The sequence below is a fragment of the Nyctereutes procyonoides genome, unplaced genomic scaffold, assembly GCF_905146905.1.
Source record: "Nyctereutes procyonoides isolate TBG_1078 unplaced genomic scaffold, NYPRO_anot_genome, whole genome shotgun sequence".
Taxonomy (NCBI): Eukaryota; Metazoa; Chordata; class Mammalia; order Carnivora; family Canidae; genus Nyctereutes; species Nyctereutes procyonoides.
The window spans coordinates 38,677,656-38,695,021 of NW_026575139.1; the positions used below are offsets into that span (position 1 = coordinate 38,677,656).

At 46.2% G+C, this 17,366-nt stretch overlaps 1 protein-coding gene across 2 annotated transcripts; it reads right to left on the reverse strand.

Annotated features, from left to right (window-relative positions):
• Positions 1–1,255: 1,255 nt before the first annotated feature.
• On the reverse strand, positions 1,256–10,892 carry DACT1 (dishevelled binding antagonist of beta catenin 1). 2 transcript variants are annotated; one of them, XM_055304536.1, is made up of 4 exons: positions 10,366–10,892; positions 8,063–8,195; positions 7,144–7,299; positions 1,256–4,279 (listed from the first exon to the last, which is right to left on the reverse strand). In XM_055304536.1, exons 1-4 carry the CDS (start codon positions 10,708–10,710, stop codon positions 2,460–2,462), a joined length of 2,454 nt encoding a protein of 817 aa, XP_055160511.1. In that variant the 5' UTR covers positions 10,711–10,892; the 3' UTR covers positions 1,256–2,459. The 2 variants fall into 2 exon arrangements, with proteins under 2 accessions (XP_055160511.1, XP_055160510.1); XM_055304535.1 differs by having other exon boundaries at positions 1,256–4,390.
• Positions 10,893–17,366: the final 6,474 nt, after the last annotated feature.

The window sequence follows — 17,366 nt, forward strand, 5'->3', positions numbered from 1 at the left end:
CCATTTGCAAAGAGAAATTTTATAATGGAGAAATCACTGCTCACCCATTTAACCAAGGGATCAGTCTTAAATTCAGTAATAGCAGGGCATCCTGATCTTATGTTTCTTACTGCGAAGCTATAAAAACACACAAGGTCACTAGTGAAATCTTGTCAAGAATGTTTAGCCTGGGGCACCTGGGTTCAGTGTTGAGCATCTGCCTTTGGCTCAGGTTGTGATCCCCGGGTCCTGGGAGGGAGTCCCGCATCAGTCTCCTCACAGGGAGCCTGCTTCTCCCTCTGCCTATGTCTCTGCCTGTGTGTCTCTCATGAATAAATAAATAAAATCTTAAAAAAAGAAAGAACGTTTAACATGAATCTAATCAAGCCTTAACACAACTTACAGGAAATAGAAGGACTAGGCGTTAAAACACAGTATAAAGAACCAACCAAATCCAGATTGTGGGCCCTTCTATGAGACAACTGTCCGGACTTCAAAAACACAATGTCATGTTTAAGAAATGTGGGGAGACTAAACTAAAAAGACTATAAAGATCTACAACCAAATGCCACATACTAACTGAATCCTGGTGAGGAAAAGGGAAGAAGACGCTGTTAAAAAATTCTGAAACAAATTGGAAAATTTGAATAGAAATTAAATATTTGATGATATTAAGAATTATTGTCAGTTTTCCTTAGGTATGATCATGATGTTGTAGTTCTATACAGAATTTCCTTATTCTTAGGAAATACATGCTTAAGTGTTGAGATGAAGTATCAAGATGCCTGAAATTTACTCTAAAATGGTACAGCAGTGTGGTGGAGGGAGGATTGCCAAAATCTGTCCTTAACCTTCAAAACCAGTAATATGGTTTAACCTAATACATATGTAAAGAGAGTTAAAGCAAGTGTTAGCAATTGTTAGCAACTGTTGAATCTGGGTGTTGGCTATACAGGTGTTTACTGCACTATCATTTCAACTTTTCCATGTCGGAAATTTTTTTATACTGCAGAGTTGGGGGACGGGGAAGACTCTTTTCTGAAATATTTTCCTTTGAAGACATCTACCAAATTTACCTTAAATTTTAAAGAAGTATCTTATCTCTTCTAAAGAAGTGGTTTGCTTTTCCTCATTTGTTTACTACCATCCATTTAAAGCCTTTGCCTAAAGCTTGCTTTAATTATTGCAAATATCCTAATGCTAGAATTGAAAACCCAAAATAATCAGCACAAGATTTATGTGTAACTGGTTTTATATCCAAACAACAAACTTAACAGCAGTAAAACAAATTGTTTATTACAGCATAAAATGTGTTATATTAAATTTACACAATGATATATAAAAACACATACTGCTTATATCATACAGTAATTTAACATCCATAGAAATATCAAAACAAATACTACTCATGCACAAAACATGCATATATTGGTATAAAAAACAATTTACACAATACTGCTTACCAAAACAAATTTTTTTTTTTTTTTAAAAAAAAGCCCTTCCAGACAGGGTCAGTGATCCAATCTGGACTGGATTGCACTAAAATGTTTGGGCCAATGCTTAGGTGGCACCATACTCAGTGAGCAATTCTGGGCTTGGAGTTACACTCAAGGTTTATTTCATTAGGAGTGAATTTCTCAGTACCCAAGGACCAAAATTTACCCCAAAGACAAGTCCTTCCAAGAAGAAATGGCTGGATCTGCTGCAAATTACGGAGGAAGAGAAAGGCATCAAAATGTTGGCTAACTGGCCCAGAAAGGGTTATGTAACCAGGGCCTAGGCACCAAGTGTGGCAAAAGTTTGAGTGAATCCTTTTACAGTTATTACCAGCATCCTACCCAGAGGTCACCAGCTCTGGATTTAGGGTCTGGTCTTCAAGTTCTGAGTCCAGTAAACCAAACAGTTCTGAGAAGAAAATAGAATGGGGATACATCTAAGAAAGGGGGACTATATAAAAAATTACAGAAAACAATGACTGTCCATCGTACCTACTACACACAATTGTATGTGATGCCTCTCGATGGGAAAACCCTCATGGAGACGCAGCCCTAGAGAACCAAGACGCAAAGTATGTCTAAATTCCATCCACCTGACCTTCGGATCAAAAGGCCCCATCCCAGCAAGCCTTGAACACCGAAACCTGTGCCTTCACAGATGCTCAGAGAATTTCCAATAAGAGTCACCTGATACCACAAAATTCATTCACTATCACCACCATTAAAAACCCAGTATTTACTCCTAGCCAGCAAAACATCCTTTACCTTCCACTAAATAAAGGCACTAGTATCCCTACAGGATGAAGACGAGACAAAGCACCTCAAGTCTATCTCAACAAAAGAAAAGCATTCCGTGAAACTGTTACACACACACACACGCGCACGCACACGCACAAATACGACGCCACCTTTTCCTCTATTAAACTAGAAAACACCCCCCTCTCCACCGCCACCGCCACCCCCACCCCCTCCCCGGGGCGTTCCTCAAACAGTCGTCATGAGCTTCAGCGAGCCCGACCGAAAGCGGAGGATTTTCTTCTTGAGGTTATGCGAGGCCTTGATTTTGACAAAGGTCTTCGTGGGGTTGCCGTGGAGGTCCGGGGCTGCGACCGCCTGGATGGGCAGGGTCTGCACAAACTGGGACCAAATCAGGCCCCCGCTTTCCTCGGAGTCGCTGGAGCTCGTGCTGTCGCCCGCGAAGTCCCCGTCGCTCACGCTGGACTCGCTGTCCCCGAAGCAGTTGGTGGTGTAGTTGCTGCGCTCGTCCTCGCTGGTGTCGAGCACCGTGGAGTGGAAGAGGGACTCGCACTCGGCCGAGTACTCGGAGTCGCTGGCCACGTAGGCGTAGGGGCTGCTGTAGGGCAGCGGCACGGCGGCGGGGAACAGCCCCACGTGCTCGCGCCGCCGCCGCGACCTGCGCAGGGCCTCCTCCAGCGACACCTCGGCGGCCGAGCGCCACCGCCGCGAGTCGGCTCGCTTGTGCTTGGGCTTGGCCACCAGCGTCTCCCGGCCGTGGCCGTGGCCGTGCGCCCGCGCCCCCGCCGCCCGCTGGCCCGCACCCAGCCCCCGGCACGGGGCCCCCGCCTCGGGCTGGCCGCCCCCGCCCTTCCGCCCCCGGGACCAGGCCTTCCGGAGCCTCCTGTTTGTATCCACGTCGTCGTCGGGGAAGCGGCACTTCTTGCCGGCCGCGCGGCTCTTCTCCCTCGCGGGGGGCAGCGCGCCGTCGGGCGCGTGGAGACCCTGCGCCCCCCGGTGCCTCGGGGCCGAGCGCGGGGCGGCTGGGGTCCGGGCGCCGCGGTGGGGCCGGGCGGCCGCCGCCTGCAGGCCCGGGGCCGACGGCGCCCTGGCCGGGGGCCCTTCCTCCAGGCTTTGGGAGGAGGAGCCCTCGCTCTTGAAATCCAGCGCGGGCCGCTCCTCCAGCGCGCACGCTGAAGACGGCGGCGCAGCAGGCGCAGCAGGCGCAGCAGGCGCCGGAGAGGGCGCTGCTGCGGGGGCCGGCTGCAGGCCGCCTTTCTGGGACACCTTTCTCAGTGGCTGGACGACTTTGTTCTCCTGCGGCGGGGCGGGGCCCCTCCCGGGGCTCTCCTTCGGAGAGGCGGCTAGGACCTGAACGCCGTCCTTGGGGGACTCCCCTGTCGCAGCCGTGGGACACCGGGCGTGTTCCTGGGAAGCCGGCTTGGCATTTTTGGGCAGATGCTTGCTTGGGAGTTCAGTGGCAGCGCCTGGCGAGCAGGCCTCCGGCGCGGACAACAACCTCTTGCTCTCCAGTGGTTCTGCCTTTGATTCTTTTGACCACTGCTTCAGTGGGGAGAATGTCCCGTTGTCCAAAGAGGGGATTCCGCCAGAGGGCAAAAGCACCTGTTTAGAATTCTTAAGGTTCCCGCTGTTGCCCTGTGAGAGGCCCCCAGTCACTCTGACACAGACGCTCCCGTTCCTCAGAAGACCCTTCGTGGGATCAGCACTCACGCTGGTTCTTGGTTTGTTGGTCCTTACAGGGTGTGTTTTTTTCTGCACCAGGCTCAGAATGTAGCCATCCATTCTCTTACTGGATGAAGGGTGGGGAGCAGACCACAAACTACCTGGAGACGGTAAGGAAGTGTCTGTCTTCATGGCGTCCAGCTCAGATCCAACGCAAATGTCACTGGCATGGTTACCAAGCCTCTCCTCTTCCCTCAGAGGGTTGCCCGTCAGGCAAAGGAGAAACATTGGACTCTGCACCGCCACGGCATGAAGTGGACTGGGATAGCGATAGACATCATTCCCGTTTTTAGACACCAGATCACACTGGTACTTGGGATTCACATCTGCAATGACACCAAGGGAATTAAATTGTGATGTAGAGGAGGAATGGCACACTGCCCCCGAGGCCTGGTCTTCACAGTGGCCTTCTTTACTTTCCAACCATCCTATGAGATCTGAAAAACATTTAAAGGTACACTCTGAAGAAATGAATTAGCCATCAGCTTGACTCAGGCCAATTTCTACGAAAACAAATTCATCGGTAGAGAGAATGGTAAAGAATCAACAACTATTCCCTACAAGCTACTGTACTCTTTTACATACAGCCCATAATACTAGATGAGGGAAGAAATATTTAACATAGAACTTTGTAACAAGAAATGATATATCTTAAAATATTGCACCACTAAAAATACTTTCAGACTATTGAATAATATGGGGGAAATGCTTTAAAGTTTAGTGAAAATCATGATATAATACCAGACTATGATGATAATTTTATTAACTGTATGCAAAGAAATAAGTCTGAGATGAAGCACACCAAGATGCCAATAGTAGCATAGCAGTGTAGTGAGAAAACAGGTGAGATTTACTTCTTTATTTTCTATTTTCTAAATTTTCAATAAGTATGCACTGCATTTAGAACTGGAAAAAAACCACACTTTTTCAGTCATTCTTTCTCTGGGCTACTCTATCTGTGTTATATTCCTGGTTTCCTTTTGAAATGCTGCAGATAAACTGTACTTTCTGGGAGCTTTCTCCTCATTTTCTATTTTCTTAGACCTAGTTCTTAATGACATATGTTCGAGGATAACTGTCAACTGGAAATTCAAAGAAACTGATCAAATTTCAATGGAGACCAACCAAATATACATAATAATCACCTTTAAAAAATAATAATCACCTTATATTTTCAATAATGACACTAAAAAAACAATATCTTTTAAATAGGAAAGAATTCTTGATAGGGTTTTAAAAGATTGAATTGTATTAATGAATAAATTTTCCATATCTCAAAAACATAGATGCCAAAATACAATGAAATCAAGCTTTCTTGCTTAATTACATGATTTTGATGTCTTACCTTGGCGACTATTATAAATATCAAATCCCCTTAATGAACTTCAGCTAAGGAAAATCATAGTTTCTATTACTATTTAATATATCCTATATTATATTTACTCAAATATTGAAAACCTACTATGTACCAGAATCTATGTAAATTGGTTAATTTAAAGGAAAGCTCCATGACATTCGATGATGATTATCATCCCTGGGGGAAAATACAGTCTGGACCCAGAAATGATATGGTTCATTTGTAAAGAAAAGATTTTTCTACAAATGCTGTGTCTTTACACCTCCACTCTTAATAAATAACTAATTGTAAGAAAGGGAATCTTTTCTAGCTAATATCATTGCCCAGCCCCCCTCCTCCACTACTCTATCTTTGCCCTACATTTAAAACATTGCCCTACATTTACCTATATTTTACTGTTCTGTCCCTGTTCCCTACTTAGAGTTAAGGAACAAGACAGACATCTCAGTCCCCAAGGCCCAGTACAACTGTCTCAATTATGTGAAGATGTGGCATTTGGGAGATCAGGGGTCTGTCTTCAAGGAAAACCTATACCAAAGTGCCTTTAATGGGTTTTAAAGCTTCCCCTCTGAAACCAGATCTGCAGAGTGAAGAGAAACAATTACCAATGAACTTGAAGCCTAGACACTCTAGGTAACACAGATTTGTGCTTCCCCAAATGATTACTGCTGACAGCACACAGTACAAACACAAAGAAAACAGCCAGTTAGCAGCCTCAGTTATTTGGCTTTATTTCTGCATTGCTTAGATCTCAAAAATTCACCCTTCCACCCAAGTGGAGGACACAGAGAAGAGAAACCGAGAGTGCAATAACTTGTGCTGCATCTACAGCTCCTCTCCATGTTTTCTCTGCTCTTCTGAGGAACCAGAGTAAAGCAGAATGAAGAAAGGAGTCCCAAGTTTCAGCAACAACTCTGCCATTCAGCAAATGAGTAGCTTCTGACGAGCTGATTTATAAAACCAAATTCCTCCTCTGTTCAATGAGAAGGTCGAACACAAAAATTTCTAAATTCCCTTGGTGTGGTGGAAAAAACTAGGACCTGACAGTTAGTCCTGAGCTTGAATCCTGCCTCTACTTCTCACTAGCTCTGTAACCTTAGACAATTAACCTCACTAGACCTTATTTTTCTGAGACATATGATGGAGCTAACAATACTTGCACACCCTATAGAACTACTGGGTGGATTCAAAGGAGGTCAATGTATGCAGAGCATCCAGTACAGTGACATACAGTGGAAATGCAGAAACTCTTCCAATACCAACAACAGCAAGACTCTCTCCGGAGGTCACTGCAAGGAGGGTCCAAAATGAGGGACCGTGGCACATGGCTCAGGGGAATCTCATCCCACCCACCTGCCAGAAGAAAAAACAGCTGCCATAGTACAAGACAGTCTAGATAACCTGGGGAGGGGGAGAGGGGAGGGCGGGCACTGCTCCCTGAAGTACCAATCAGTCTGGCAGATATATTTAATTTAGTGTAAGCCTGAGCTTTAAATGATTAAAAAAAAAAATCCAAAGTGCTTTTCAAAAGAAAATGCAAACAAGTTAAACAAACAGCAAAGGCTCACAAACAGAGCACCAAAACCTGTAATATTGGGACAGGATTTCTAACGATAAGCTATCTTACCACCATCAGCTAACTGTTACCCAAAGAGGACTTGAATAGTGGTCATTGTGGTTCTAGATCAACTATGTCATGAAATGTAGCACAGTGATGAAATTCTCTGACCTTTTGTTTTTCTACCAATAGAAGGGGTTCTGGAGCTAGATAATCTTTAAGAGCCTTTGACCCCCTTCCAGTTAAAAATGTCTATCAATTCTAAAAAGTCTTACCTGCAGATTTGGGGCAACCATCTGAGATAGTCAAGGTTGCCTCCAAGGGGCTGCAAAAACAGGTGCTGGAATGACAACTCGATAAACACTCACTGAAGACCGAGTTAGAGGAATTGGAAAGGGATCCTGAAGCCCCATCACTCAGCTCATAAAACCCTACAAATAAAAACACCATTTGGAATTAAGATCATGTCAAGCAATATACACATTTGTGCTTAAAAAGAAAAGGGTTAATCAACTAGGAAAGATAGGAAAGGGAGGCTTCCTTGGGTGGGAGGTGGAGGGGGGCACAATTTTGGTCCACTGGATTTAGTGTTGTGACTGTATGATTTTATTTCAAGCAACTCTTAGAAAAAGGCAAAGAGCCCATATCTATGGATACATTTCAAAGTTACTCTCACTCTCAAATTAACCTTCCTCCTCCTTGACCCCACCTTTAAAGATGTGCAAGGAAAGAGACTTAGGTCTGTCAAAACCTCAACTTCATCACAAATGTTTCAAAAAAGAATAATTTGAAGAAAAAAAAATCTAGTTAAGGAGCCAAATGGCTTAAAAGAAAAAAAAAAAAAACTTTTGAAGTGGTCTCAGGAAGCTGAAGTGTGACAAATTTTCTAGCCCAGTTCTGACTTTCTCAAGTTTCAAAGGAGGACTGCTCTTCCAGAAATTTGAATAGAAGCTTTTATTTTTACACTCAGGGGACTCCAGTCAGATCAATCTCATTATTAAAAATTTTTTCATCTGGTTTTATTTCCCTCTCATACAACTGAATGGCAGACTGCTTTTTTTTTTTTTTTTTTTTTTTAATCCTCTTTGCACTAGAAACAAACTCCATTGCCATTTGCAGGTCTGGGAATGTTAAACACTGGGGGCTGAAGTAGAACTTGAGTGCAGAATGCTGTCCTTGTGCTCACATACTCACCTGAGCTGGGCCGACTATCTGTCTCCAGGTGCTCTTCAGATGTCTTTTCTACATCCAGTCTAAGGTCGCTTATCTGCTTGTCAAGTTCTTGCAACTGATTCAACAAACCAGCATCTCTTCTCCGCAAACAATTCTGATTAGGAAGAAAGACAGAAAAGAAAAATGAACATGTTTGGTCATAAAGAACCAGAAAGTCTGCTCTTAAGCTTCAAATTACCACTTGGAGAGTTCACTAAATCTTCCAAAACCAAAATCTTACTGGATGACCTGAAAAAAAAATTTTTTTAATCTTCAAGAATATGTCCTATTGTTTAGTTTTACTTCCTTACATTTTGTGGTGCTATAGTTTCTTCATAAAAACAGGACTTGCTTTTTGTTTCAATGAATATATGCAAACTCACTTTTTATAGGTAAGGACAAGAAAACGAGATTTTAAAAAAAATCCTCTGCGTATAGCCAATTTTTTACAAAACCGTACTTCACAGCAGACTCTTTAATTTGAAGTCAGAGTGTAAGATATTTCCTACCATACACTATACTCTTACTTAGGTGAGATTTTCTGGCCAAATGTCCCACAGAGTTTTGTTTTCTATTAGCTGCTTTGTGGGGTTTAATCAGTCTTAGGGCCTTTGAAAGTGAGAAACTAATACTAATAGCCAGTGCCAAGTATAATGTGAGCTGGCAAAATCCAAAACCCTCAAGGGAAGGTCCATCAAGATTTGAACACAACTCGGGTTTCCCAGGGTGACAGATCTGTAGCGCTAACTCACACCGCCACCTAGTGCTTCCTATTGCTGGGAAAGCAAAAGAACTCAAAAGGCATCTGGTTCAAATCATGAATGCCAAGTCTACAAATGAAAATAGTACCACAAAACGCTGGGCTGAAATTCTCCTGACGTGCTGTCTTGCTCCCCTCCAGGGGACAACAGGAATGTGCCACTCACAATCTTGAAACTCGTGAAGAGAAAAAGGTGCTATTGCACAAGACAATGCATAAAACGTCAACGACCAGGCATTACTGGCAGGAATGAACTCACATCCATGTTACATACAGACCTGGTCTACTTCCAAAGAAACAGGAAAACGCCAAAACAGGTAGTGCACAAACCAGGGCACATCTTCAAAAAAACAGATGCAAAGGAGTATCTATTCCAGTCCTGTCTGTCCCTTGGTTTTAAAAGCTTGTAGACAAAAACCGTACATGCCTGTTTGCTAGAATGCGTTTCTCCAGGAAAAAGGAACCAAAGTAAAACCCCTCTGATGCCGAGAGAGAGAGAAAGAGGAGAGAGAAAAATTATCTGAAAAAGAGAGAATACAAGAAACCCCCTTGACAATTAACCACATGGCATCACCTATGTTCACTATTGCAGGAGGGACATTATCTAGCATGTGTCCGGTCTCAGACAGTATCACATGGTCAGAAAAAGCTTTCTCTCTCTCTCTCTCTCTCTCTCTCTCTGTTTTCAAAACTACATTTTTGAGGTCACCATAACAAAGCTGCCGCCATTATTCTGAGGCGGGGTCAAAAGCTGCTCATCAATACATTAAGCGCCAAAGTTCTTGTTCTTCCCCGTGAACGCAGATGGCAGAGAACGACTGAGCCCCGGACGGAGATACGTGCTGCCCAGGAGCAGGTTCTCTCTTCTCCCACCTCCACCACCAATCACATGAAACAGGAGAGGACGGGGCACTCTCTCCAGCCAAATTTCTATCATTTGCGTGTTTTTGCTGTGCCTCATACAAAGGGCTTCTATTTGAAATTAGGCGGCAGCCCAGGCCAAAGCTGGCACGCCTGCACGCCTGCACGCCGAGAGCCCCGGGAGGGCCAGGGCCCCCTCCGCGCGCTTCCGCGGAATCGTAAAATTCAGCATCGGACAGTTAACCCCGCCACCAGCCCCCTGCCCGGCTTTTGTCCCCTCTCGGCGGGAGGACGTGGAGCTAAGGACCCCCCCCCCCCCAAACGAGATGGTATTTTAAAGGAGGGCGCTGCAGTCGTCTAACCCGAGACCCTGAAGGTTACGGCCCGGCGACTCCGAGAATCCCGAAGGCAGCGCCGCCAGCCGTCCTGGCCACCCGCGCCGGGTCGCCACCTGACACAAAGCGGGCACCCGCACACACGCGTGGGCGCCGGCGGCCCACGCAGGAAGGGGGGAGGGTCCCGGAACCCGGAGAGCCCCCACCCCACCCCGCGCGCGCGCGCCCCGCCAAGCCGGAGGCACTGTGGCGCCCACCCCCAGACCACCTACCCGAGTCCCGGCCCCTGTGCGGGGACAGCCGTGCCTCTACCTCCAGGCACGACCTACCAATTGCTTCCGCAGCAGCAAGATATTCTCCTCCAGGAACTTCTCCTCCAGGCGGCTGCGCTGCGCCGCCTCCGCCGGCAGCTCCCCAGCGCGGGGCGCCGCGACGCCCGCACCCCCGGCGCCGCGCAGGGCGCCCCGCACCAGCAGCTCCTGGCGCTGGCGCAGGTACTCCAGCTCCGCCAGCCCGGCCAGCGTGGCCTCCTGCCGCTCCCTGGTGCGCTGCCGCTCCGTGTCCGCCTCGCCCTTCTCCCGCCAGCGCCCCTCGGGCTCCGCCGCGCGCTGCTCGCCCCGGCCCGGCGCCTGCGGCTCCAGCTCCCTCGCCGGCCCGGCCGCGCTCGGCTTCATGGCCCCCACCCTTGCAGCGAGCACCCGCCACCGCAGCCGGGCCGCCCGGGACGGAGCAGCGCGGGCTAGGGCTGCCGCGGCCGCGGGCTCATGCCGCCCTGAGACGGGGCCCGGCGACGGGGCGACCGCCGGAAGCGCTCGGGACCCGCTCGCGGCCGCGGGCTGCAGCCGTCCGGGCCCGGGCGGCGCCGTCCGCTGTCGCCGCGCCGCCCCCGCCGCGGCCCCGCAGCTGATAACGCCCTGCCCCGCGCTACGTCACGCGCGGCGGCCCGGCCACCCCCCCCCCGCGCCCGCCTCCCGCCTCCCGCCTCCCGCCTCCCGCCTGCGCTCCGAGGCCCGCTCCCCCGGGCGTCCCCCGCTCCTGTCGGGGGCGCCGGCCTCCTCCAAGCTCGGCCCGCCCTGCTCCTCCCTCTCTCCTCCCCCGCTCTTCCCGCGGCGGGCCTCCTCGCCCCCTTGTCGGGTTTACGGCACCCAATTTTTGCCTCGTTCCCTATTGGTCCTTGTGCCTCGCACAAAGCGAGGGGCGAGCGCCCGGAGCCCCAGCATCCTGTTACAGTCGGCCTCGCCCGCCGGCAGGGTCGCGGAGGGACGCGGCGCTGGGGCTCCCCGGAGAACTTTCTGAAACTCGACCGACTTGCCGCGCACAGCCTTAACTTAACCCTTTCCCCCCACGGCCTCCCTTCACAGCCGCTCACGCCCATTTAGGTCCCTTTCACCTTGCCAAGCGGGGTGCTCCGGGCGCCTTCAAAGGCCGTTTCCGCGGCTTTGGTGTCTTTGGCTCCGCTTTGCAAAGGCAGGCACTAAATACTGTGCAATGTTCAAAAGCTGTCTAACTCTTAGTTTCGTGGCTTGCTGGTTTATTTATTTATTTATTTATTTATTTATTCATTCATTCATTCATTCATTCATTCATTCATTCATTCATTTCAGAAGGCAGATACAATTAGGCTGGAGGATGTCGCTGTAAAGCGAGCGGTTGCAGCAATTCCTTTACGAGCCCGGGGTTTCATGCTTGCGCGCGCGCCTGCGCGCCTTGGTTTTTGTTTGAATTTTTTTTTTTTTATTGTTGTTATTTGCTATCTTGGGCAAACCACAAGAGCTCGGACTCTGAAACCAGACTGTCTGAATGTGAATCCTGTTCCAGCCTTCACCAGCTGTGCAGACAACTTACTTCGCCTCTCTGTGCCTCTCTTCCCCCCGGGTAAAATGGAACTAACAGAATATGCCTGTTACAAGACTTATAGATAATACGGCGGGGTGTGTGTGGGGGGGGGTGTTTACAACGTGGCAGGCACATACATAGTAAGGATTATATGAGTTGTGGCTTTTTTTTTTCTTCCAGAGGGACCTATAAACTTTCCCCCGAAGTAGCATTTGTGAAATGGTCACCTCTGCTTGGGACACTGGTGGCGGGGGCTTCCACTGGGATAGAGGTCTGGAAATGCCACCAGCTGGCTTGTCTATGGAAAAGCACCATATCTAGTTTAAAGATCAATACATCAAAGAGCCTCAGAAATTGAATCCAACAAGTCACAACCTGCTGCAGTTCAGACAGCGTTGTGCGAAGGAATGCATCCTATATCATTATTTCAGACTCTTGCACCTTTGCCCAGCTGCCCTTTTTACCCTGTGTGGTCTAACCTTCCCTCCAAGATCTGTTCATTTCCCTCCTCTGAACTCCAGGTAACTGTACGAATATCTGATTCTTACCAAATGCTGTTTGGTTCTTTACCTGGGCGTGTACACATGTATATATGTATGTAGGTGTTTATGCGTATTTCTTCTCTCCAATTACGATATAAAAGTTCCACGAAGCCAGAGGCTGTTTTAATAGCCTCTTAATATTACTGTACTCAAAACAGTGCCTTGCAAGCCTTCAACTGATGATCTCTAGAGACTCAAGAAAATGTAGGTTGGTTGTAAATTGCTTTCACATTAACACACTAACTGAATTGATGGCACCCATTTAATCTCTGCAACAAGTAGAATCAACTCAACATTTACTTTACAAAAACAACAAAAACCAAAGTTCCCTTGCCACACTCCGTTGACCTCTCCATTGCTGTCCTCACAGACATAAAAGAAACTGTAACTGTAGTCATGATTCATAATTAACAAGATTGTATTTTAGATCTTTAAACAGAATTATGTTCAAAAAACGTTGGCATACAAAATCAATTCTATTCGGGTCATCTCTTCTTTATGCCTACTGTGTGCCAAACAATTCACTTAGTGACGCAGGAACTAATTTTCCTCCAAGACATTAGTATGAAGGCACCAAAGGATCATGACAGATCCTACATGTCAAAGGCCACTCCCTCATGTTCTCTATCATTGTCTCATTCTATTAATTTCTAAGCAAGCTTCTTGCTTTCTAGCTCCGAATTAGATTCCTTTTGGCTGGGTGGAGTCTATCATTGTGGCCTGGGTTATGTCACACATCGACAACTGTATTTATATAGTTGAGGGAGGAGAAAAGCTGAAACATGTTTTACACACTACTAATAAATCTTGTTAAAGAGGACAGACAAATCACTATGTCTCCAAACCTCGCCTCCATCCCAACCCCCTCCCCACCAAATGCCACTTGGAGCTGGCTCATTAGTCCAAAGCAAACCATTTGCCATAACAGCTTGTACATCTCCATGAGAAAGTGTTCCCAGCAAGTGTAAATATTAAAATTAATGTATTCAAATGGTTCCACCAGTAAAATGGTCACAAATAGGAAAAAAAAAGTTATCTTCCAAAGTATCCATCACACATTAATAAATAATGCTGTTCATTCACATGCCAATTAAAACAAACTTGGGCTGTCAAGGGAAATTAGAAGCAAGGAGCTCAGTGCTATAATTGTGGGGGTTTTGTTTGTTTGTTTGTTTGTTTGTTCCAATGTCGTCGGATTCAGTGTAACTAGTTGGGTTGCCCCTGTTCTCTTCTTAACAGCCATATTCTCTCCAGTCTAGTCCTGGCTTTCCTTTCCTCTTTGATGCTTTGTTTTGGTTGCAGGTATTCCGGAGGCAGTTGAAGGTAATCACCCACTACTCCCTGCTCCCTTCTGTTGCCAACAGGCTCTCTCTTCTACTGTTTTGATTTTTCCTTCTCTACTTTTTAAACCAGGTGCTGGTGCTTCTTCCTTCACTGATGCTACTTTGTTACCTCCCTTCCAGTTTTGCTCAGCTCTAGTCAATTCTTTTGTTTCCACCTCCTCACCCAAGCTTCTGATTTCACAGAAAAGCTGTTAATCCACACTCAGAAAGTGTGGCATGAAAGATGGAGTGGATCTGCTGTCTGGAGAATCTGGGGAGTAAGATAAAGTTGCTAACATGGAAAAAAAGTCTTGACTGAATATATCGGAGTTGGGTAGTTTATGCTTCAGGGCATTTCCTGGGCAGAACCAGGAAGGGTCCCTCAGGACACAGTCTGACCCTTTGCCCTTGGGCAGAACAGCTCTCACCAGCACCCCCACTAAAGTCTGAGTATCATTCTACAAATGCCTTATCCAGCAGTGAACATTCTATTGCAGCCAGGCAAAGTAAGGAGCATCAATTGCAAGTTTTGCTATAGAGAGAAGCAACAAAATGATGCCTTGCAGCTTTTATGGCCAAACAAACACAAATGATGTAATTGGGAAAAGCTGTCTCCAAATAGGAGGGAAAAAACTAAAGGGCAATCCTTTGAGTTGGGGTGATGACCACCATTCGAGGGTCTGGGATCAAAGCTCCAGCCAGACATCAAAGCCCATTTGAGTCTAATGCCAAAAGAGCCACAGTGAATTAAACTTCATATATAAACTAATTATAGCTTGACCCCACAATCAGGCTTCAGTGAGCACATAGAGGAAAGAAAGCAGACATTGAAACAAAAGATCAAGAAAAAGGAAAGTTGGTAGCAAAACTGGGCAACATCATGGCTCCAACCACTTTGAAAATCTTTTGAGGGCAGAGGAGAATAAGGGAACGGTGGTAGAAACAGCAAACTTTTGACAATGCTGGTCTTGTTTGCAAGGCTATGAGACAGCTCTTTCCACCCCCACTAACTCGTGCACAACCACACACTCCCTTATTCCTGGAAGAAAAGGTTTTCTGTTAACTGTTTTAGCATTGTTATAAAGCTTTCCCATCATCAGGTTTCTGTTGAAGAAGCACTAGATTCCACAAAGTTTGGGGGTGAGTTCTTCGGGAAGCTCAGCTTCCTTATACAGTGCACCCAGAGTTCCAAACATTCCCTCTGACAGTGACTTGCACTCCCCGTGGTCTTCATCACTTACATCTCCACCAACCTCAGACTTCAGTCCCTTAGCTGTGCCGTTTACAGATGAATGGTGCTTCATACCCAGTGTGCAAATACCCCAGAACATGCTCTGGTACGAATACCAAGAAACTACGTAACTCCTAGGCAAAATTTAAAAGTATTTCAGAGACAAGTGGTCACTTTAAACAATTGTGTTTGGTGGATTTTGCCCCTACTCTGCTTTGTTGGAGCTGATCCCTGAATATTTGAAATTCTCCATCTCATGAACTAGCAAACTATTACACATCCAATTTGATAATCCACAGGACATTTTCAATCATATTTACCTGTAGGTGAGCATTAGTGATTTTTAAAATAATAAAATCTAACAATAACCTGAGTCTCTTGCATGAGAGAAGGAAACTTTAAAGCAGGCATTCCCATAAGATAAAAACAAATATATACAGGTATATCATCATTGCAGTGCACTTCTTTAAGTGATCATTCATTTATTCTATAGGTATGTATTGTGTTCTAATACATGACAGGCACTGGGAATATAGTGGTAAACAAATCAGAGATAATCCCTACCTTCATGAAGCTTATAGTCTAGAGGGTAAGCTAGTACTAATTAAATAATTACATACATATGTGTATGATACATATATATTCAATATATACATATTTCCATGTATTTTTCAAATATGTGTATTTCTAAATGTACACATATTTCCAAATGTATATGTAATTCCAAATTGTGAAACAATTATCTCAATTAGCAAAATAATATTTCAAAGCAGACAAATGCTGTGATTATATCTAAAAAGTCATGCTCAAGTCACAAAAAATTATGACATTTCTAAAAATTGTTTTTTACAGGGAAAGGAATCTTATATTTTATTTTCTATTGTCTTTTTTAAAGAAATCTCCTTCCCTAAAGCTGCTTTAAAAATGTCTATCAGAAAGGGAGACAGAACATAAAGACTTCTAACTCTGGGAAATGAACTAGGGGTGGTGGAGGGGGAGGAGGGTGGGGTGGGGGTGAATGGGTGACGGGCACTGAGGGGGACACGAGCACTGGGTGTTGTTCTGTATGTTGGTAAGTTGAACACCAATAAAAATTAATTTATAAAAAAAAAAAATGTCTATAGAGGGCAGCCCTGGTGGCGCAGCGGTTTGGCGCCGCCTGCAGCCTGGGGTGTGATCCTGGAGACCTGGGATGGAGACCTGGGATCGAGTCCCACATCGGGCTCCCTGCATGGAGCCTGCTTCTCCCTCTGCCTGTGTCTCTACCTCTCTCTCTGTGTCTATGAATAAATAAATAAAAATATTTGAAAAAAATAAAATAAAAATGTCTATAGGGAGATCCTTGTTGTATAGCAAAATAATTCAGTATTTTCATCTAAATATCATCCATTGGAAGGTAGTAACTAATATATATAATTAAACTTCAAGATAATAAATGACTTTACAAATCTTTTTTTAAAAGATTTTTTATTTATTTATTCATGAGAGACACACAGAGAGAGGCAGAAACACAGGCAGAGGGAGAAGCAGGCTCCACACAGGGAGCCTGTGGAGGGACTCGATCCCAGGACCCCAGGACCTCACCCCGAGCCAAAGGCAGCGGCTCAACCACTGAGCCACCCAGGGGTCCCATAACTTTGTAAACCTATTATCTTTTCCTCAGAACAGTCTCAGAAAGGAGAAAGGGAAAGCATCACTCCAATCCATGGCACTCTGAGCAATTTCCAGTATGATTTCCTGATCATTTCTATACCAGCAAAGAGAGATGATGGAGGGGTTGTTTTGCAGTAGAGCTCTAGATTACTAACATGAAAGCAGAAGATTTTGCTTTAGGACTCAAACAGTTGGTCCAGTTCCTCCATTTCCTTTGCTCCATGAACCTAGCTTCTCTGAGACCAGGCAGAGACTGAACCAGAACTCAAAACAAACTCCAGCACTGAGTTCTGGGCCATGTTTCCCTCCAAGACCCTCCAAGCTGCTTTAATTAAGATCCCTCAGGGGCCTAGGGATCCCTGTGGAAAAGCCCAGAATGCCATTATCACCCCCGTGAGCCGCTGAAAGCTCTCACTGCTGGCTGAGGCTTAGGTGGCCCCACAGGGAGCCTGGTTCCTCTAATCCCATTGCACCTTTGCAGCAGTTCGTGTGAAGAGTAGCACATCCACTTCAAACAGAAATTGGGCCCTGGGTCTGTTTGGGCTGGGGGTTGAGAAGAGCCTCAGATTCAAAGAGAAGTCAGCTGGGATGACAGGCAATGGCAGTATGGGGCTCCAGCCCCCAGAGACTGAAGCGGCTGATAGGAAGGCTAGGGGCTCCATTTCCATCTCTCTCTGCACCTCAGGGGTCTCTCCCTCCAGAGCCAGGATTCTTTGAAGTCAGGGAGGATGGTTTTGACAACAGAT